The 23,508-nt window shown below is 37.1% G+C and overlaps 1 protein-coding gene across 1 annotated transcript; it reads left to right on the top strand.

Annotated features, from left to right (window-relative positions):
• Positions 1–2,604: 2,604 nt before the first annotated feature.
• Positions 2,605–23,475, top strand: LOC127630415 (fibronectin type III and SPRY domain-containing protein 1-like). The gene is made up of 13 exons (XM_052107886.1): positions 2,605–2,712; positions 12,250–12,345; positions 12,632–12,763; positions 13,929–14,030; positions 14,433–14,455; positions 15,050–15,171; positions 16,448–16,657; positions 16,749–16,847; positions 17,453–17,606; positions 18,550–18,632; positions 19,005–19,256; positions 19,481–19,569; positions 20,223–23,475. Exons 1-13 carry the CDS (start codon positions 2,698–2,700, stop codon positions 20,331–20,333), a joined length of 1,488 nt encoding a protein of 495 aa, XP_051963846.1. The 5' UTR covers positions 2,605–2,697; the 3' UTR covers positions 20,334–23,475.
• Positions 23,476–23,508: the final 33 nt, after the last annotated feature.

Below are 23,508 nucleotides of genomic sequence, written 5' to 3'. Positions count from 1 at the left end.
TGGTCATTTCTGATCTGCTGTTCAGCATTCCAGTGCTTGTTAGGTATATACAGTAGGTGTGTCAAGATTTGTCTATGTTGACATTGTTTGAATGATAGCTAAGTGCAATGGGAAATGAGAAAATAGTGGATTGTGTTCCCATGTTCATGGAAATCAAGCCAGGTCCATAAAATGCAAATGAAAGGGTACCAAAAAAGCATAAAAGTAATCCATATGACTCCAGTGGCCAAATCCATATCTTCAGAAGTGATATAAGTGTTGGTGGAAACAAATCAATATTTAAGTCCTTTTTAAATATCAATCTCCACTTTCACATTCTTCTTCTTTTGTTTTGACGATACACGTTGTTCATGCATATCACCACCTAATGGGCAGGGAGGAGAATTTATAGTAAAAAAGGACTTTTGATCTGTTACTCACCCACACCTATCATACAGACGACATGTATGATTTACACATATTCAGAAGACATAGATTTAACTACTGGAGTCCTGTGAATTACTTTTATGCTGCCTTTAAGTGCTTTTTTTTTTGGAGCTTCAAAGTTCTGGCCATCATTTACTTGCATTGAATGGACCAACAGGGTGGAGATATTTTTAAAAAAATCTTTGTGTTCATCAGAAGAATGAGCGTCATACACATCTGGGATGGCATGAGGGTGAGTAAATGATGAGAGAATTAAACATTTTGGGTGAACTGTCTCTATGCAAAAAAGCTAACATGATTAAAAATAGAGATTTCACCAGTCACAGCACCTAAAATATCCCCTTTCCCTTACATATTTACATATATTTTAAGTTAATATCTGGATTTTGAAAAATACAAAATGTATGTCCATGTTAGGCGTGTTTCACACTGAACGTTTTCTTGCACTAAAACAAAAGCTAGACGCAGCGCAACAAACTAAATGCAGGTTCTCAAGCAGGGACTAAAAACTAAATGTTTTTAATTTCGGTTCGTTCTTAGCAAAATCTGCATTTTTGTATTTCCGGTTCAGAAGTTCTGCAGCCTCCTTTACAAAAGGTAACCGGTTAGAAAATAAATAAATAAACTGTTAATAATGTTCTTTTTAAAATGACAGTACTGTGCTATAAGGGGTGGGTGAAATAACCTACCAATTGCAGTGATGCCATCAGGGACAAAAATGGTTCAAGGAACGAAAACTGAAAATATTTTTTTTAGCAGAACATAACCAAAAACCGGAACAAACTAATTTTCAATTGCCAAACCGGTTAATTTTGTTATGATAATTTGATCATGAAGCCAAAGGGATTGTCACAGTAAATGGGGTGTGGCCCAGTCGCTGTATGGGCCTGTCGACACTTTCTCGGGAGGGCGTATGTAAACGCATTCTGTCGGAGATGCTGATGTAAACATAGTGTGTGTGCAGTGGCTAAACCCCGTCTGTGTGATGCATGATTATCGAGTGAAAACGCTCTACTCTGCTCTAAAATACAGTTTTTGCTCAGAATGAACCGAAATGAAAAACAGTTCCTTTTAGTCCCTGTTTGCCTGATCTTGCAAGCGAAACAAGCCCAAAATTAGCCACTTGTCTCAACAAAATAAGCAAAATATATATATTTTTTTTACCTGTGTAGTGGATTTTTTGCCACAGAAATCATAACAAGCAGATAATTAACAGTTAAGTATAATTTTATTTACAGATCTTCTTCTGAGTAAAAATCTGGCAGCACCAGGAGAGGTGGTGGCGTAGTGGGTTAATGTACAGTACACGACTGTTAATCTAAAGGTCGTTGGTTCCCACAGCTACCCCCATTTGTGTCCTTGAGCAATGCACTTAACTCCAGGTTGCTCCGGGGGGATTGTCTCTGTAATAAGTGCACTGTAAGTCGCTTTGGATAAAAGCGTCTGCCAAAAGCATAAATGTAAATGCATCAAATCTGTATTAGTGCATCATATCTAACAATAATTCAGTGAAGACTTGAAAACAACTGAGAAATGTACTTTTTAACTTTAATAAGGGTTTCCTTGTATCTGGATTAGCCATGCAGATATATGTAGTATTTATATAAAGTTGTTAAAAAAAGTTTTCATGTGACATCCACAATGGGCAATTAGGCAAAGAACTGTGTGATGCACATTTGCACATTCTGGCAACATGAAGTGATGCAGTTCCAAAAATGTACTGTGACAAACCCTTTGGCTTTGGTTTCATGACCCCCAAAAAATTAACCAGTTATAACCATTTACCAGCATTTAAAATTCGTTTTCTGACATGGTGTGATATATGCAATGTTCCTCTACAAGACACTGAAGCAAATCAAAAATTCCAAAAGACGCAGCAACCGTTAAAGACATTCTTCTAACATATGTTTACATAAAAACAAATATTGAAACAAACGCAGATGAACACAGAAACACATTATTTATGCCTTTTGCTTGTCAACTAACCACACAAATTTGAAAGAAAGTGTAAATTATTACATAGTTTTCAGCACTTTCCATTTGTTTTGCATAGTATTAGAAATGTACAGGGGAAAACTACTTTACCCAGCATAACCTGCTTTGCGCATGCGCACAACTGTTTCTTTTGGCACTAAGCAGACGGTGAATGATACTCTGCTCCATAGCAACATCAGTACCACCAGGGCGGCGGGCTAGTAGAGCAGCACTGTTGCGGACGACCTGGGACAAATACCCAGAGAATATTTGAAACAGGTGCTGCATGCAGACAGCATGGACGACCAGAGGGTAAGATTTAACCGCAATTGTTGAAAAATGATAATAGATACGCTCTGTTGACAAAGAAAGAAGATGCTGCATTTAAAACACAGACTAAATACGAAATACCGTTAGCTTGTAGCTTCACTTCCAAACGCCCTCCGCCCATTGTGTTAGTGGAATTAGTGCACTTATAAAGTACAGTCTAACGAAGTAATAACTACGTAACGTTCGAATTTTCACAATGTTTTAAAAGCACGATACATGCATGAAAATGTCCCATAGTTGATCAGCGGAAGACCCTTGAATCGCCTGAAACCGCCCCAGATCTCGCAGCTCCTTATCGTAATATGAGTGCTCTTCTCAAATATGCACTGCAGGCAGTCTTATTAATGAGGCAATTATAGTTATGCCCTGTCATAGATGCAAATCAAACAAATGAAGGTAAATTTGTGGTGCAGGATAACCCTAAACCGGCCTGTATTGTTAGAAGCCTATGGCTTCAGGGAGGCTCCCTGAACATAAAGCCGCTTGTGTGGCATCATTATCAGTGACTTAATCCAATGCATTTGGCCTGGATGAGAATGAAACATGACATTTCTAGTCAACCATGCATGACTTGCAGCAATATCTTCGCGTTCACTCACTCTGCTTTACTTATGTAATGTGCATCACGAATGGATGAGTGTGTATGTCCACAGGCAGAAAGATAATTAGTCAGAAACTGACTTAAAAATAGACTGTGAATCTCTTTTCCTTCCAGCAAAAAGTGTTAAAGGCTCTGCACGTGCAACCATTGTCCACCTATTTTGTTTTAATTGCCATTCGGTTTTTTGTGTTTAAGTGACCACTGCAAAATTATCAGTTTCTCTGGATTTGCTATTTACAGTATAGATATGTGTTTGAGAAAAATGAACAACAAAATTCTCCAAATTTCCAAATAAAAACATTGTCATTTAGAGCATTTATTTGCAGAAAATTATAACCAAAATAACAAAAACGATGCAATGTTTTCAGACCTCGAATAATGCAAAGAAAACAAGTTTATATAAATTTTTAAACAACACAATACTAATGTTTTCATTTCAGTTGTCAATTTCTGCTAATAAATGCTCTAAATGACAATACGTTTATTTGGAATTTGTGAGAAATGTTGTCAATACTAATACCTAATTTTTTTATTTTACTCAAACACATACCTATAAATAGTAAATCCAGAGAATTTGATAATTTTGCAGTGGTCTCTTATAGGGCTGGGTGATATGACGATGTTATCAGATATCAACGATGTCTTACAAAGATCCCGATGCCGAACAGACGATGATCAACAACATTGAGAAATGGCAAAACCTTGGATCTGGGAAGTCACCAAATATATTAAACAGTGACCAGGGTGTGAGACTAGCACCTGCCAAATGCGACAGTTTGCGAGCTCCTTGTCCAAATGTATTTCATGTGTGGGTGATTTTGCTCATCTACCTGCAACCGGCGGTGACCTGCTGCAAGACATCTTGGAGTGACACATGACAAGAAATGCTGTTAGTCACAAAGACATGCGCTTGAAGAAATGCACTTTATTATATTCTTAAGAACAGACCAAAGAAAAAGCTGTCAATACACTGTAAAACATTTTTGTAATTATAATGGTAAAAGACTAAAAATGCTACAGAAAAAAAACTTTAGTGGATTAACGACTATTAACTTTAAAATATACAGTAAAAAATGTTAAATAGATTTTAAAATACAATACAGTATTTGTTACAATAAAATGTAAAAAGTATGATTTTACTGTATAATTAATGGTAAAAATGTACATTGTTTAACGAGAGAGTACATGTACTTTTTACAGTAAATTATTGTTAAAATTACAGTAAAAAACAATAACTATTCCCTGCATGACCTATCATATTTCATAATATTTTATGGGAATTGTTATGTTTCTTATTATTTTTAGTATCAGTTACGTACATTGGGGTGTTCTGTTTTATATTTAATGTAGTTTAGTTAATGTTTACTGAATTATTTAAATTTCACATGTGTCTTAAAACCTGTTCTCCTGATTTATATGCTATTTTATTTTATTATATTTATTTTATTTTTATATAAATTTTCTCAATGTGTGTATTACTTTTTCTACTTATTTAATGTTCTTAATTGTTTTCTTTTGTTGTTTGTTTTTTCAATTAACATTTTTTATTGATTCAAAAATACACAACAGAGAAAAACACAACACATACACATCAAATCAAATCAACATGTAACCCCACTAATATCCCTCCCCAATCACCAACCCCACCCTGACCCCCAAAGAACATCCCTATGGTCACATATAATAATACACTAACACAAAAAAAAGAAAATATAATTAAACAACTTCTCTCCCCATCCCCTCCCAGAGAGTCCTCAAAAACGCTAAATATTTACCCCATTTCCTAACAAACAAGTCCCTAAACCCAGCCTTCTGCTTGCCACCTCATAAGCTGCCACCCTCCCCATCTCCACACACTACTCCGGAAATTATGGCGCTCCATCTGACTTCCAACCCCTTAAAATAATTTGTCTGCCAATCATGATACTGGTCAGAATGTTTATCCCCCAAATTTATGACCACCCCATCACCCAAAATACAGTGTCTGGGCAAAGTAAAATTTGAGTGCCCTAAACGTTACACATACAACTCTGAACCTTCATCTAAAGTTCTTGGATCTTAACACACCCCAAGATATGGGATGTGTCTCCATCTTCTGATTTGCATCGCCAGCAGGTCCAATAGAATCAATGTAAAATCTTGAATTGCATAAGGCGAACCCTTGCATCTCTTGCAGACTTGATACCGATAGAAATATCTATAGAACTGAGATCTGGGAATCCAAAAATGTTGAACCTAATTTTCAAAAGATCTCAACAATCCTCTCTCATACAGGTCACTGAGTGTAGTAAACCCCCCCTCACAATCCACTCTGACCAGTAGAATGGGGACTTTTTAATACATTATTTAGGGATAAGCCATATGCTTGAGGCAACATTTAAATAAATGTCTGAATTAAACAGTTTTGTCCATGCAGAGTGCAAATGCGAGATAACTGGTTGTAACTTAACTTCTCTGATTAGTTTGATAGAAAGGCTTTACAATGGCAAAATAGGGGCAAGAACTTCCTGTTTAATACAAAACTAGGGAGGGGCTCTTTCAGGTGGAAGCGACCAATGAGCCAAATGTCTGAGACCGAATGCATAAAAATAATAAAACAAAATCTTGGGTAGGCCTAGCCCACCTTGGCCAATCGGCCTGTGTAACTTATTAAAATGTAATCTAGGATGCTTACCATTCCAAATGAAGGACTTCGCTATGCTATCAAATTGCTAGAAATAAGAGAGGGGGACATCTACAGGGAGAGAGCTGTCATAGCCAAAGCTTCAGATTTAGACCAATTGACTCTGTATCCCGAGAATTTAGAAAAGGAATTCATTATTCTTTGGAGGTAAGGCATGGGGTCCGAGACTAATAATAAAATATCATCTGTGTAAAGCAAAAGCTTATGCGCCACACCTCCCGCCATCACCCCTGGAAAATCATCTTCTCTTCTTATCGCGGCTGCTAATGGTTCCAGGGCAAGACAGAACAATTATGGGGAAAGAGGGGAACCCTGCTGGGTGCCCCTATCCCAAGTAAAATAATCTGAAATTAATCCATTTGATGTACCGCCGCTAAGTAACTTAATCCATCCAATAAAAGTATTCCTGAACCCATATATTACCAAAATTGTATACAGATAATCCCATTCTACTGATTTCACTGAGGTAATGGCAGAAAAAGACTCTCTCTGCTTTATATATCTAGCCAAAAGCTTCCCTGCTTTGTACCCTGACTGAAAATGACTGTCTTGCCCTGAATAGCCCAAATTCCACCTTCCATGACAAAATAGTATTATATCTGTGTTTCAAGGCCATCAGATGACATTCACCACTTCAGCTCTGCCTCGACTCTTTTAATTAGAGATGCACCGATCGACCGGCCAGGGACCGGAGTTAGCCGATTTTCCGCATGCTCGGCTGGACCAGTGACCGGTCGGTCCGCCTCACGTCTTTCCGATTCCAAGCCGGTCTGTTTTGTTGACAGCGGCGCAGGCAATAACATCACAGCCGGAAGTAAACATGTCATTGGCATGCAAGATCATCACTCTGAAGAATACATAAAGTTCGAAATGTGTAATAATTGTAAGGCCAAAGTAAACTGTGGGGGAACCACCACAATAACTTTCGGAACAACAAACATAATTAGACATTTAAAACACCATCACCCAGCTGAAAATGCCCATTTTAAAAAAGAAGCTAAAAAGGGAAAGCGGATAAACCTAGCCAGAGCTCAGAGACAGCCACAAATCAGCAGCCTCTCCTATCATTCCTTGGAATGAGCAGCGAAAAGACCAAAGCAATTACGAGGAAAATTATGGAATTCATGGCCCTGGATGACCAGCTGTTCTCCATAGTTCAGGACAGAGGGTTCAGAAATCAGATAAATTTCCTCGATACAGAGTAGGAGGTACTTTCCGATGTCGCATTGCCCGAGTTGTTTAATCTCGTGTCATTTAATCTCATTATCTGTCAACATTTGGGTACACAAATCTGGGAGGGGGAAGTGGGGTGCTGGATGGCAGAGGCAGGCTAAATACTATAGAAATTTTAATTTTTCCCACCGTGTCCGATATTGGTGCGACACAAATTGCAAAAGGCGTGGGCATTGTCGATATGGCTTTGGGATATGAAATTACATTTTTCCATCCAGCTGTTGTTAAATGTACATGTATATTTTGTTTTTTTCACCCGAGCACCAGATGATTCTTCTCCTCCCCTCTACCAGTGATGCTTGATTTAACATCCCGCGTCTACTGCCTGTGCAGATATCAACAGCGCGAATGGGTTGTAGGTTGCCAGGTTGAGGTCGCAAATGATTTGTAATTTGTATGATGTGTCGATTGTGTGAATAGGATGCGTTTCATTCAAGATCTGGCAACTGGATATTTGGACACTTCAGTTTTTCAGATCTTTGGAATTGTTTTGTTAGACAAGTAATAAAGATAAAAAGGTACATTTATAAAAATTGTGGAAAATGACATCTGTTATATAAAGCAACTCATTTGCAGTTAATTGTTTGTTCTACCTCTTTCCAGTCACAGAGCACTTTATTTTGAGAGTTGTTTAAGTAAGAGAAGATCCTATAACTTAGTGCAGTTTGGGGGAAATTGTAATGTTTAATAATTTATTTTATTATGAAAATAAAATGTTGCATTGAAGAAAGTTAGATTTTGTTTGTATATGCGGTCAATAATAGTTCTTAGAAAGAAAATCGGTATCGGCCAAGAAAATTACAATCGGTGCATCTCTACTTTTAATATTCCCTTCCAACTCCACGAGTTCCCAGGATTTTTATTTTTTGATGAACGAGGCATACTGTATAATCTGACCCCTAAGAACTTAAGTGCCTCCCAAGCCATGCCCACAAAGGATACGGAGTACCACTTGGTCTCCATATAGATGTTGATTTCAGCCTTTAGCATTTGTTGGAATTCAGGATTTTGCAAAAGGGATACATTCAAATGTCAACTATATGATTTCCTTTTCTCCATATGTGGCAACACCTCTAAAATCACTAGGGCATGATCTGAAACTAAAATGTTTCTAATTGAACAATCAACAACAGATGAAATGAGGGACTTATATATAATATGTAAATCTATTCTAGAATAAATATTATGGACTGATGGAAAAAAAATGTATAGTCCCTACCAGATGGGTTCAAAAGTCTACAAATATCTGTAAGACCAAGATTTTTTACACATCCTGTGAAGCATCAATGTTGCTCTAGGGGGCTTACAGACTTGCTTCACTGTGATCGAGAACTCCGCTTGTCCATCAAAAGCTTGCAACATCCCTTCAAGATCTATAAAAACTCTTCTGATTATCAGTATTAGGTGCACAAATATTAGCCAAAATCAACGTTTGCCCCGAATTTCAGCTAAAACATTAATGACTCTTCCTAATTTATCTTAAATCTGTTTGAGACATTTGAATTGTAGATGTTTACTTATCAATATAATGACTCCCCTGCTCTTAATTGAGCCAGCATTAAAGAAAACACGTCCACCCTATATCTTCACAAAATGTTCAGCTTCCTGCGGGGAAAGATGTGTTTCTTGAAGAAACACTATCATATTTCTTACGTTTAAGAAAATAAATAACCTTCCTTCTTTTTATGGGGTGCCCCAACAATTCAGTTCAGTTATCCGGCCCGTTCAGCTGTTACATGAGTGGAACAGATGCCCCTAATCACTCAAGATTTGCAAGAAATATCCCACAAAACAAACTCCATCCAATAAGAGGCATACGCACAAAGAACGTGCAGATACATCCACAAACTGAACCGAAGGAATGTTATTCCACAAAATGAACTCCAGCCACTAGGGGGAAACAACACAAAAAGAAGTTGTCCAGTTTCCAATGACGATCAAGTTAATGACAGTGAGTCAGGTCCACTCGGCTGTATCGAGAGCATCACACAATAACTTACTCATTCCATTGACTTTATAAGGACATCGCTTGCTGTGAGCATGTAAATATTTTGGGACCACCCTTAGTATCTATTCTCAATTGGCTGAGAACATCAGTACAAAAGCGACCTTCCGTTGATGTAAAAGTTTCTTGCATTCCTTGAATCTATCATGTTTCTCTCTTGTCGAATTCGCAAAGTCTGGGAACAAGAAAAAGCTGTGGTTCTTCCAATAAAGTCTTCCATTACTCCTCCCTTGTGTAACACAATGTCTTTATCGGATGATCTCAGAAATTTGACCAGAATTGATTGGGACCTGTCTCCCCAAGCAGATCTCCGAGCCAGAACTATGTGAGCTTGCTCGATTTCCAGCTTATGGCCTGTTAAATCCAGCAGTTTTGGGAAGAGCTCGTCTAGGAATTTCACCATATCTCTGCCGCCTTTGTTCTCAGGAATTCCAACAATTCAGAGGATGTTTCAGCAGTTACGATTCTCAAGGTCTTCCAACCTTCCCAAATGCGTTCAAAGTCCACATTGGTCGCTAGCATATTAGCAGCTAATTCCCTCTCCGATGACTCCAGATAATCTATTCATTTCTGGACATCCACCACTCTTGTAACCAACTCAGAGAATTTAGTCTCCAAGGCAGTGATCTATCGACGTATTACAGCAAGATCCTCCAAGTAAGCAACGACCTTCGCCAGCATTGCCCACATGCTCGACATTTGACGCTGAATCTCTCAAACAGCACCATCCAAACAAAGTCCCCGGTCTGCGGCCTCTTTCAGGGGTGTCAGCTTGAGCATGTAAGTGTCTTTTAATGTCTCCAGAACCTGACGATTTTGAATTCATTGACATATTGTCTTCATAGAACAGTTATGGAACAGGGTGCATTGAATCTCACCAGTTTAGGACATATAAAGTATTAAAAACTAGCAAAGTGAGCAGAGCTTGCCGTTCACATGTCGACCCTTGCGTGGCATCTCTTAATTGGTTTTTATTGTTTTATGTATCTTGTATTTTCTTTAAAATTTATATGGAAAGCACTTTGAATTGCCATTGTGTATTAAATGTGCTATATAAATAAACTTGCCTGTTTAAGTGTTTGTGTGAGTTCAACTGAGCACTGTCTCTACATGTTTATTGGTCATTGCTCCTGGAAGAGCCACTATTGGTGAACTTCATGTCATCATGTGCTCTTCTGTAATTTTTACGCTGATTAACATTACCTTATAAAGTAAAAAGCAGATTTTTACAGTGCCAGCATAGTCATGTAAATTACAACAGATTTAAACTGTAAAATGTACAGGTTGTTCTGTAAATTTGTTTAAATATTTAATGTATTTTTTTACATAATTATTCTGGCAACCACAGCTGCCAATTTTTTTAATTTAAAAAAATTGTTTTTTTTAAGTGTAGCTATGTTTCCATCAGTGCTTTTTTATGCACATTTTTGGAGATCGCAAAAAATCTGCTGGATGGAAACACCAAGATGTGAATAAAATCTACAAAATATGCTTGGAAAACTTGCACTTGCTTGAGGTGGATAAAAAAAAATGTATTCGATAAGAAGAAATGAGCATAAACTATGATGGAAAAACATTTACCGTATAAACTCCTATTGAATTTAACAGGAATACAAGATGCGCATTAAAAAAAGAAGTGACTGAATAATTCATTCATAACTGGACGAACCAGCGGACCAATCATCGCATCCGAATTGTTGCCCTGGTCATTCTGAAATATTGCTGTCCTAAAAATCCAAAGCCTGCATAGAGTTTGCAGAGCAAATAAGTTAAACACAAACTTGCACTTCCTGAAGAGCAGGTTTATTGATACTTTTAAAGAATATCTTATAGATACAAGTCATGATAGAGGAACGCACACACACCTAGTGCTCCCAGAACTGTGTGACGCGCTGTCATTTCCAGTCATGAAACAAGTTAAGTCTTTTGTCTATGCATCCTAAACCATAAGTATTTTATTAATAAAATATGTGTGTATTAATTTATACAGTCGCTACAATTTCCCCAGAAGTTAATATTTTGTTCTTTTGAATGCAAGGGATGGAAACTCATTTGCAATATTCTGATTTGGTTTTTGCATAAATTAAATTCACAACTTGGATGGAAACACATTTACTGCTTGTGTTGTTTGTTCAGAGGCGTGCAGCATGAGCTGGAACAAGTCTTGTGTCAAGTGGAACAAGCGCGTCTTAAGAGTTTTCACACCTTTTGGTTTCATTCATCTGAAAACTGTTTGCAAGGATATTGTCGTCTATGAGACTGCAAATTATCTCGGACCATCTCCGTGAGGTGCTGTGAGTTAATTTCACTTTATCTCCACGTGGTTAGCATGCATCATGAACGCAACTCTCCAGGTTCAGTAATATATATCTTTGTATTAAAGAAACAAAGATGAAAGTGAATAAATCATAAAGTAATACAAGACACATTCATCTTGAACCTAAAATGTAGTATTATTTTATTTTGGCAGCATTAACTGTATTATGAGTAAACGCAATACAAACACAAATTCGATAACAACACACATTTGGCAGCATTATTTTGGGAGCATAAGGGAATTTATTAGGCTTATTTATTGTGATTATTATTATCTTAATCTGTAGGCTCTTAGTAACTTTCCACCTGGTGTCATTGGCAGATACTTGCGTAATGGCAAATGGGGCCATTGGAGACTGTAAATGTTTAAATAAGGTGGTTAAATAAAATTTTTTGATCACTTCGTTATTTTAATGCTTTTTTCATTTAGTTTAAAGTGCAATTTGAATTTAGAAATGTCTTTAAGTTTTATGTGTTTCAATAAATGTATAAAATTTTTAAAGCAATATCAATAAAGCAAAATAAAATGTATGCACCCTCGGCAGGTGGGTTGACGATGTAATCGGATATTGCGATATTTCTTAAGGCAATTTTCGCTAAAATATATTTTTACATATCGCCAAGCCCTAGTCTCTTATTTTGATTTCCAGAGTTGTATCTCATTACATATGCATGTTTCAGGAGTCACTGCAGAAGATCATCACCACCTTGGCCCTGAAGAATGAGGAAATTCAGAATTTCATCTGCTGTCTAAAGCAGAGATTAGGGAACCTGGAGGTAAAAACCACAGCCCAGTTTTCTTCATCTTTGTGTCATGTTTTTGATATCTGAAATAATGTCCATAGATTGAATGCTTATATGTCATTCATTAGTAATGACAACTTTGCTCATTGAACCGTGTTTTTGATGAATGAGGAAATGTCAACTCTCAGACAGATTTGAGGTTTGCTAGAGATGTGGCAAGCACATTCTACCAATTTGCAAAAGCGATGTAATTGTATGAAATGAGAGGCAAGTCAATGCAGCTTTAATTGTGCATTTGCACTTTTCAATGTGTCTCCAGGCGAATGCGAACCGAGTGCAGGAGGATCTGGACTCAGAATTTAGTTCTTTGCATGCTGTCCTAGATGAACTAAAAGAGAGCATGGTTACACGCATCAAACAGGAAAGAGCTAGCCGCACCTATGAGCTACAGGTGAGAGCGCTGTGTGGATGTCTACATGCAAGCTCTTTGATCATGCTTTTGATGGTCCAAAAGCATAATATGGGTTAATAAATTTGACATAAATTAACACAAGTGTTTCTTATTTGCTTGACTGAATGAGCAGACATAATCAGTAAAAGGGCCAGCAGAGTGAGACAGCTTTAGAGTTCATGCAGGACTTAGACATGTCATGTTAAGTGAAGGATAATAAGAGATCTTTGAGGATTAGTGTGTGTGTGTGTGTGTGTGTGTGTGTGTGTGTGCGCGTAATCCAGATCGCATCTTTGTATACCTGTACAACTGAGAAAAAGTATTTCACATCACCTATTTCTTTCCATTGAAATGAACACCTCTCATTACTGTTATTTATGTATATATTTCCTTGGAAGAATACAATTTGAAAGCACATCCTCTTGTCTTAAGTATATGAACCTGAAGTCACTAGGTGAAACCAAAAAGTAGGTTTGAATATGTTTAAACCTGGGTGTTTTTCCCCTGCGTGTGCAGTACTTTTATTCCATGACATACAATCGTCCTGTATTTTCTGTTATGATGATGCAACCATTTTGTGACTTGCATCACAAAAATTATGTTATCCATTGCTTGGTGTTCTTATTAATTGATGTTTATTGTACTTTGTATTGTGTTTTCCTCAACTTCATGTGATTTGCAGATATTTCTAACCAGTATTGGATCTCCTCTGAACCCCAGCTATCAAAATGCAAATGCTTTTTTTTTTTCCACATTTACATTTATATTCTTAGTTAATGCTTTCTTACCAAAGTGACATTGCACATTTTGCATAAGTGGTAATTACTAGAACAGGTTGAATAGAATGAAACGTGCAGTAAAACAAACATGTTGTAAAATAAGAATTCAAATCAAAGGCAAATAAGCTTAGGCGTCCAGTGCCAAGAATAAAAGGAGTATGCAAAATTCTACGCTACAACAATTATGCCTGTAGTGCCTAAAATTCACTATAGATAAGTGAATTTCTCTAAACCAATCTAGGCTTATTATTATTATTATTATTAGGTAATACTGGAAGGTATTTATTTAGTAAACTTCACTATTATGTATTTGTCCTGTGACTATTTGAAAAGACACAAAATGTTTCCCAATCAAAAAAGTATGATTATTGTGCTCCTCATTTCAGAGCCAGTTGAGTGCATCTACCAAAGCCCTGGAGAGCTCAGAGGAGCTGCTGGAATTAGCCAATCAGACACTCTGCTCAGCTGAGAATGACAGCTTCACCCAGGTACCGCTCACTGGGAATGTTTACACACTTGAGTCTAATTGACCTGAAATCATCAGCCTAAATTAACGTATTGTGTTACAAAAACAATTGAACTATTGTGATATATTTTTAATATAATTTCATTTTTAATCAACAGTTGTGTAGTCAATTGTATACAGGATCATTTCCTCGCGTATTTAGCTATTTTGTCAAAGCATTGGTGACATTTTTGATTGTGTGTTTACTATGTTTTTGGTACTGCTGTTGCTTTCTCTAACAAAGTGGCAAATTGTGGCAGATTTTGCTAGCTGGTCCTGCTAACACTTGCTGGTATGACTGATGTATTGTTTCATCGTTCAATGAGACTCAGTTCTCTTGCTCCCTATCTCTCTCTTTTCTTTTTCTCTTTCCTCTCTACTGCAGGCGGCCAAAGACATAAAGGATAGGTACTGTACAGCTGTCCATACTTGTCATACTGATGAAGTTCAGCACATAGTGTAGAGCATCTTTGCACTCTGATTTACCCCAGAAAGTTCACGCACTTTATGATTAACTCTTTTTTTCCAATCCTGTCTTTTAGCAAGATCCTTATTCTCTGTCTTTTCATTCTGTTTTTCACCCCAGGTGTGTGTTTGTGTATGCATGGAGTGATAACAGTTCTTGTAAAATTAAAAAAATCTGTCGTCATTTACTCACCCCCATGTACTTCCAAACCTGTATTACTTTCTTTCTTCCGTGGAACACAAAATATTAGGCAGAATGTTAGCCTCAGTCACCATTCACTTTCATTGAATAAAAAAAAAAGTAAATCAAATTGAAATGTAACTGAGGCTGACATTCTGTCTAACATCTGCTTTTATGTTCCATGGAAGAAGGAAAGTCACACAGTAAGTAAATGATGACAGAATTTAAATTTTTGCGAGAATTCTCCCTTTACTGTGCCATTAATGCATTCCCACATTCCTATTCTCAATCAATAATGTGTGTTATTTTCATTGTAAACTAATATGAGTGTTTATTGTGGGACTGTGTGTCTACAGTGTGACTATGGCTCCAGCATTTCGTCTTTCGTTGAAAGCCAAGGCCAGTGACAGTATGAATCACCTGATGGTGGACTTCACTCAGGAAAGAAACATGCTACAGGCCATCTCATTTCTTCCAGGTCGGTGGGGTAATCGGCTTAAGCAGTTTAAAGGGATAGTTCACCCAAAAATGAAAATTATCTCATAATATACACTCCCTCATGCCATCCCAGATGTGTATGACATTCTCTCTTCTGCTGATCACAAAGATTTTTTAGAAGACTCTGTAAGTTCTTACAATGCATGTGAATGGTGATCAGACATTTGTAGCTCCAGAAATCACATAAAGGTAACATAAAAGTAATCCATAAGACTCCAGTGGATAGTGATATAATAGGTGTGGGTGAGAAACAGATAAAAATGTGAGCCTTTTTTTTTTTTGTTTTTGGTACTCTAAATCTTCACTTTCACTTTTAAAACTGAAAGTCGCATGTGGGGCCTGTATAGTTTCACTTTCACAGCTGAAAGCATAAGATAAAGTGGAGATTTAGAGTTAAAAAAATACTTAAATATTCTTCTATTTCTCACCCTATTATATTGCTTCTGAAGATATAGATTTAACCACTACATTCCTATGGATTATGTTTCCTTTGTGATTTTAGGGGCTAGAAATGTCTGATCATCATTTACTTTCATTATATGGACCTTAATTTGTGTTCTGCTGAAGAAAAAAAAGAAAGTCACATCTGGGATGGTAAGAGAGTAAATAATGAGAGAATTTAAATTTTTGGGTGAACTATCCATTTAAGCAAAACTCGATCGACTCACCTAGATTTTTGTCAGTCTGTCACCTTACGCTGCGTGCGCATGTTTGACTGTGTAACAGTTTTGATGTCAAGTCAGTTTATTTGCATGTATACACCTAAAACAGATTTTTCCAATCAGCTGATTTTGATAGTTAACTGTGTTTTGGTGTATATGTAAATGCAGTCTGTGTTTTTCATAAACTGTACATGCTGCAGAATGAATCCCTTAATACAGCATGTTAAATATTGTTTAAAAGTCTAATTTAATAAAAGATTATGCTGAAATTCTATTTTAGAATCAACTTCTGTCTCATTTTCCACTTAATTAAGTAGGACTGGCATCAATTTTAGCTTGACTAGAACTAAAATTAATCTAAAAGTAATCACATAGGTTGAATTGGGGTAATCTGGGACACCTAAGCTCCCACGAGTAAATGTATATTAGCTTTACCATATTCTAGCTGGGTTGTCATGTGACTGAGGTTTGTTTATTTAAGGTTGTTGGTCTGAAGTGTTAGGGGAACATCACAGTGAATTACACATGTTGAAATGAGCTAAAAATATCATAGATGACCGTAAATAACCCTAACTCTTTGCTTCTCACCTTTAGTGCCTGCGATACCAGAAATTCAGGTGGCTGAATGCCAGGTGTTTGATAACACCATCACAGTGGTGTGGACCTTACCTGAACCTGACTCCAAAATTGACCACTACATTCTGGAATATCGAAGAACCAATCATGAAGGTCCTCCCCGCGCTCGGGAAGACCACCCCTGGATGGTAGTAGAGGGGATAAAAGAAACTGAGTATACACTCATGGGTAAGTACTGATCCTTGTTTTGGATGTGGTCTTTTTCGAGCAGAATTAGATAAAGCTGTAACTATAATGTCGTGGGGGTCTTGTTTTTCAGGTCTTCGTTTTGACATGCGTTACATGACCTTTCGGGTAAAGGCATGCAATAAGGCTGTGGCGGGTGAATTCTCAGAGCCGGTTACTCTAGAAACACATGGTAAGTTGTGCTTACGCACACATACTCAAAAGGTAATGAGGCGTGAAGTTTCGTCTCTTGAATGAGAAAAGACAGTCTTACAAGGTTCACTTCAGCACTATCCCTACTAAACTGGTGGTTAAAGACTAACAGAGCCCACAGTTCTAGTTTTGCTACTTATTTTCACAACCCTAATCTTTACACTTTACCACTCGGCTTTGGTGAGTTAGGAATTGTGATGTAATACATTATTTAAATGGCAATGTAAGAACAATAATCTGACTTTCATATTAATAAAAACTCAATGACTGTACCAACAGATTTATTTGTTTGTTTTTTATTGCAAAAAATTATACATTTACCATTTTGATATTTTGCTAGAAAAAAGACAAATATAAAAAATTATATTATCTAAATTATTACTGATGTTAAAATATATGCAAAGTTTGCAAAAGGAAATCAGCTGTATAATTTATTTGTCACAGGGCATAAAAAGTACAAATAATGCCATTTGCAAAAGTCAATGCTGGACCCTGTATCTATGAAAGCATCTTTTATGGTATAAAAAAAAAATAAACTTAATTAACAATTTATTACATTTGTCTTGCAATCTCCTTTACTTCCAGCATTTGTTTTTAAACTGGATGCTAGTTCAGCCCATCAGAACTTGAAGGTAGAGGATCTCAGCGTGGAATGGGACAGCAGTGGTGGAAAGTTACCAGTCCAGGACATCCGAAAAGACAAGAACAGAGCCAGTTCTCCCATGCATTCACCCGCAAGGTCAGATTCACCTGTCCTACTGTGGCTTGTCTCTGTGTATAAATATTTTAAAGGGACAGTTCACCCAAAAATGAAAATTCTCTCATCATTTACTCACCCTCATGCCATCCCGGAGGTGTATGACATTATTTCTATTTTTTAGAAGAATATCTCAGCTCTGTAGGTCCATACAATCCAAGTGAATGGTAGCCAGAACCTTGAAGCTCCAAAAAGGCTAAATCCATGTCTTCAGAAGATATGATAGGTGTGGGTGAGAAACACATCAATATTTTTTCCTTTTTTTACTATAAATTCTCCTCCCCGCCCAGTAGGTGGCAATATGCACAAAGAATGTGAATTGCCAAAAACAAAAAAGGGCTTAAATATTCATCTGTATCTCACACATACCTATCATATTGAATACAAAGACTGCTGGAGTCATATGGGTTACTTTTATGCTGCCTTTATAAAAAAAATGTGGAGCTTTAAAGTTCTGGCCATCATTCTGCTTGCATTGAAAGGACCACCAGTGCTGAGTTATTCATCTAAAAATCTTTGTTTGTGTTTTGCAGAAGAAAGTGTCACACATTTGGGATGGCATGATGGTGAGTAAAGGATGAGAGATTTTTCACTACTGAGTGAACTATCCCTTTAATCCTAATGCCTTAGAGAGTCTATCAGCTCTGATGTGTCATCTTTGTTACACGCATTTATAACAGTGATACGCTGCAGTGTGTTTTTCCCACTCTTTACATTGCCAGTTGTACAAATAGCTGGTGCCACTGAACACATTTGTTAATGATTGCTTCTCATGACCGGTAAAGTAGACAGATGGCCTATTTATGCAGTCTTCATAAATCTACTAATCTGTAATTGGCATTAATGTTTTCTTTCCAAAAGCAGCCTTTGCTGGCCACTCATCATATACGGCTTGCCCCAATTTATAATCCATTCTCTCCCATAGGACCGCCATGATGTCCCCCAAAAGAGCCCCATCTGCTAGAGTGGGTCGAGATCGTTTCACAGCAGAGTCCTACACTGTTTTGGGTAAGTAAACACAAACCTACAACTATTAATATCATTCACAGTAAAGGCACTGAAGAACCTTTTAAGATACCGAAGAATTAAGATACCGAAGGTACCCATTTAAGAAACGCCATGTGCAAACAATATCTTGATTTTCTTTACATTTACATTACATTTATGCATTTGGCAGACACTTTTATCCAAAGCAACTTACAGTGCCCTTACAACAGGGACAATTCCCCCGGAGCAATCTGGAGTTAAGTGTCTTGCTCAAGGACACAATGGTGGTGGCTGTGGGGCTCGAACCAGCGACCTTCTGATTAACAGTTATGTGCTTTAGCACACTACGCCACCACCACTCATCTTTACCATCTTTACCCCTCTTTTATTTAGGTGACACCATTATCGATTCAGGGCAGCATTACTGGGAGGTGCGGTTTGATAAGGAGATTAAGGCATTTGCAGCAGGCATCGCTTTGCGGTCTCTTGGCCGCTTTGACCAGTTGGGTAAGAGTAATGCATCCTGGTGCATCCACCTGAACAACTGGCTTCAGCAGAGCTTCACAGCCAAGCACAATAATAAAGCCCGAGCCCTGGACTGCCACATTCCAGACCGCATCGGCATTTACTGCAACTTCGAAGAGGGTGAGTTAACCCATCTTTATAACAAAATTAAGTATTGTCACAGTTTCCTCACATTTAGCAATGAAGCTGAGAACTCGTAGCCATTTTAAAAGCAAATGGATGATGTTTGCTGTGCAAGAACTGGCAAGATGCAGCAGTCTCAGGATATAAAATGGACTCAGGTTAAACTTTAATGAAAATAAGGACATTTTTAAGTGTTTAAGTGTTCTTCACCCTTTTTACAGGCACATTGTCTTTTTATAACGGTAGAACCAGAAGTCTTCTTCATACCTTCAGAACCAAGTTCCAGCAGCCTGTTATACCAGCCTTTATGGTAAGATCAGTACGCTGCTACTGTAGCAACAGTTTTCCAACCAGAGTAGCTTTTCCAGTAATGAGCTACTTTTACACTGTTTTGGAAACATTGAATTTCATGTGACAAGCCCCCTTTTTTTTTTTTTTTACATTGTATTGAATGCACTGCTTTAAGGCCTAGAAATCAAACATCCTTTCTCTCATATGAAGCATTGCGAAGTCCAATTCGCTTTACGATGCTTCATTTAAATTCACTGGTTTAAAACTGATTAAATACAAAATGTTTAGTTTTTTGCAGTGATAAAGAAAATATTATATTTCTTACAAGAATTAAAAAATATATATTTTTGTGAAATGCTGCTGTTCATTACTGTTTTTACCAAATTATATACATTATGATGTTTTCTAGATTAATTGATGGTATTTAGTTCAGCTATTTCTAATTAGTAGTAGTTAGTTACTTTTAATTAGTAATGTAACTAATTTTTCAACAGCTTGACTGTAGTGTAAGCACTTGAAATATTGAGTCGCTTGAAGCTTGAGAAGTTCCAGTTTCAAAGTAGCTGCAGTACAGTTCACTTGACATTTTTAAAATGAAATCAAACTTAAATCGCTGTATTATTGTGTCTACCTAAACATGTTAACCCATGCCCTCTCCTTTGCCCCTTATAGGTGTGGAATGGGAGTTTTTCAGTGCAGACGGGGCTGCAGGTACCCAGTATTGTGCTGAGTGGTCAGAAGAGAAACAGTAATACAAGCAGCTCCAATGCCAGCCTTACCTAAACCTTACCTGTCACTGACAAATATATACACTCTTTAGAACTTTTACATGTTTGCACAGGCTTGGAGAACATCTGGCTAACCCTAACAAAGCCTGGAGGCTGTTCCTATCATCACATGTCTTGCCAGCCCAGGGGGAGCTCTTTTATCTCACCTTCCTCATTGCTTTTAGCTCACTGATACTGTGCCTTTCAGTGTCCCGAATAAAGACATGGAGAGGTGTTATTCTATTTCATAATGCACCGAGCTTTATTAGCTTGTATATGTGTATGTCAGTCATTAGGGCCAAAATATTGCATTGTATTGTTTAGCATTTGTTAAATGAATGTTTCGGGTTCAATACAAGTTAAGCTCAACAAAAAGCATTTGTGACATAACGTTGATTACCACAAAAATTATTTAATCTTGTCCCTTTTTTATTCAAAAAAAGAAAAAAATTATTGTACTGTAACTCTAAGGCACTTAGGATGGAAGTGAATGGGGCCTGTCCATAAACATTGAAGTAGAGGCACAAGACAAACATGGTTCATGTTAACATTAATTTAGTGTGATAAAATCAGGGATTTACCACCGTTCCAGCATTTACCGTATTTCAGTGTTTTCTAGCTTTACGTCGTCATGACAACATCATTGTAATACTGGCTTAAACTAATAATGGCTATAACTTTACACAGATAAGGTTAGTAAGTGATTTTTTTTCATATTAAAATTATGTTAACTCATTGTTTACATCTTGTGATTATACATTTGAAACGTGAAAGTGTATATTTTAATGTTTGTAGACTTGCCACATCCACTTCCACTATAAGTGCTTTTTTTCTTTAAATCGAATTATGTTTGTGTGGTAATCAAAAATATGTCTCGCATGCTGTGTATTGAGCTTTACTTGAACTCAGAACATTGTTTAAAAGTGTAGTATGCATTTATGCAGCACCAAACAGAATTGTAAAAATAGGTTTCTTGAACACTCCCCCAACTGGCATTGGTTGAACAAACATAGTGATGCTTCAAACTCAAGCCATTGGTTGAACCAGTAATGCTGTGTTAGACCGGTCAGGAGGCTCAAAGAGAGTACAGATAAGGTTTTGAAAGAGTCTCAAGTGTTTAAAATTTTTATTTATTTATTTTTTTTTTACATAAAAAAAAATAACACATCAGCTTTAATCCAGACCCACAGTATTTGTCACTTAAGGCACATTTGAAGTAATTTCAATGCAGCTGAGAGTATGTTGGTGTTACTGTTTGAAATCTTAAATGTTACTATTATATTCACACACTGAATGTCTCATATGGACTGAAATCTGCGAGCTGCTTCTGTGAACAAACATTTTTAAACTTAGTATCAAAGTAGCACAATGAACGTTAAGGAATAGTTCACCCAAAAAGGAAAATTCTGTCATCACCCTCATGCCATCCCAGATGTGTATGATTTTCTTTCTTCTGCAGAATACAAATGATACAAAAGATTTTTAGAAGAAAATCAGCTCTGTAGGACCGCACAATGCAAGTGAATGGTGACCAATACTTTGAAGCTCCAAAAATCAAAAAGACAGCATAAAAGTGTTCCATAAGACTTTTACACTGTAAATTTTGCCATTGCAGTTTAAGGCACAATCGTGATTCCAGGCTCGATTACACTTCCTAGTGTTTGACGCATGTGCAGGGTGCTAGATGACACTAGGAAGTGTAATTGAGCTAAAAATTATGAGTGCTACAGAAACTGCTGATGTCAAGATTTACAGTGACCACTTTGGCATGCACTTAACAAAACGGTTAATTCCAGGGTAGGTGGCGGCATTCTGAAAAGTCATGTAAACAATAACCCTGATTTCTTAACGCCATTTAAGGGATTAAGAGAAAGTGGTTTAACACACCTAGGTTTCTCAAGGAGAATGCAGTTTAATGTTGTCATGTAAACGCATAAGCAGCGTTCTGATGGGTGTTTGATGAGTGCATGTGCATGGAACAGACCGGGATAACAAACGTTATAGGATGGAGCCCAACAACATGTCAACACAGCAGAAAGAATGCAAAATTACTGAGTGGGAAAATCACATACACCAATGTAAAATAACGACTGTCCCTTATGTCCCGTATAAATGTTTGTACATTGGGGAAATCCCTGAGTTTTATGTAAGAGGGAAATTCCACTATTGCGGTGCAATGCTGCTGTAGGTCACGATAGAAAGTGTAGAAATCAAACATAGCAGCAACTCTGGAATATCTGGAAATAAAGCGAGGTAACAAAGAATAAAATAGCAAAGTCTTCCTCAGATCCCATGCTTGTTATTTACAGAAGAGTCATGGGAAAATTACATTGCTGTGGCGAAAGCTGCTTTCTGACCGAGCTGCATGTATACGGGAGTAAAGAGTATGCTGCTTATACAATGCATGTAAACAGGAATGCTGTTTTCTCACAATGAGCCGCTTTCTGGTGTTCATGTAAAAGTAGTCAATGTAAAAGGAGTTTTATTTTCATCTGATCTAACCCAAAAGCAATTGGATCTCTTCAGAAGACATGGATTAAACCACCCGAGGCTGTGCTTTTTGGAGCTTAAAAGTTTAGGTCACCATTCACTTGAATTGTATGGGTCTTCAGAGCTGAAATATTCTTCTAAAAATCTTTGTTTGTGCTCTGTAGAAAAAATAAAGTCCTTCACATCTGGGATGACATGAGGGTGTGAGTGATGAGAATTAAAATTTTTAAGTGAAATATTCCTTTAACCTAAGTCATAGAAGTCGTCAAATGCCTTTTATAAAATTAATTTAATTCAGCAGTCCTTAAGTCATCAGTCCCAGCATTGGGGGAAGAGGGAGGCGATTCAAAAACCATTCCGTTATGCACGGTCAATAATGTGTGTGTGTGTGTGTGTGTGTAGACACGTGTGTCCATATATATGATTAGTCACTTATAAATGGTAAACGTTCTGTGTTCTTTATACAAATATTTACCAGACCTGACTTTTTTGGATGCCTGCTGCAAATACCTGTACATATTACAGAAGACGGGGATTTTTTTGCTGTTCTCTTATTAATATAACCTGCAACGCTTTTAGACATACACCTCAATATTTTACATGTTTCTCTCTGAAACGAAAGTCAACCTGTAAAGTTGTAATATTACACAACCTATTATGTCAATAAAACAACATGTCAAACATACCTATTGTGTTGCACA

Source organism: Xyrauchen texanus, chromosome 37 (genome assembly GCF_025860055.1).
Source record: "Xyrauchen texanus isolate HMW12.3.18 chromosome 37, RBS_HiC_50CHRs, whole genome shotgun sequence".
Classification (NCBI taxonomy): Eukaryota; Metazoa; Chordata; class Actinopteri; order Cypriniformes; family Catostomidae; genus Xyrauchen; species Xyrauchen texanus.
Note: the sequence above shows the minus strand (reverse complement) of the source record. Positions and strands in the feature narration are given on the sequence as shown.

Excerpts from the sequence above, each read along its gene's own strand:
- LOC127630415 (XM_052107886.1), top strand. Across the intron at positions 12,346-12,631 it reads AGAGATTAGGGAACCTGGAG|GCGAATGCGAACCGAGTGCA; the intron begins GTAAAAACCACA and ends ATGTGTCTCCAG. Across the intron at positions 14,031-14,432 it reads AGAATGACAGCTTCACCCAG|GCGGCCAAAGACATAAAGGA; the intron begins GTACCGCTCACT and ends TCTCTACTGCAG.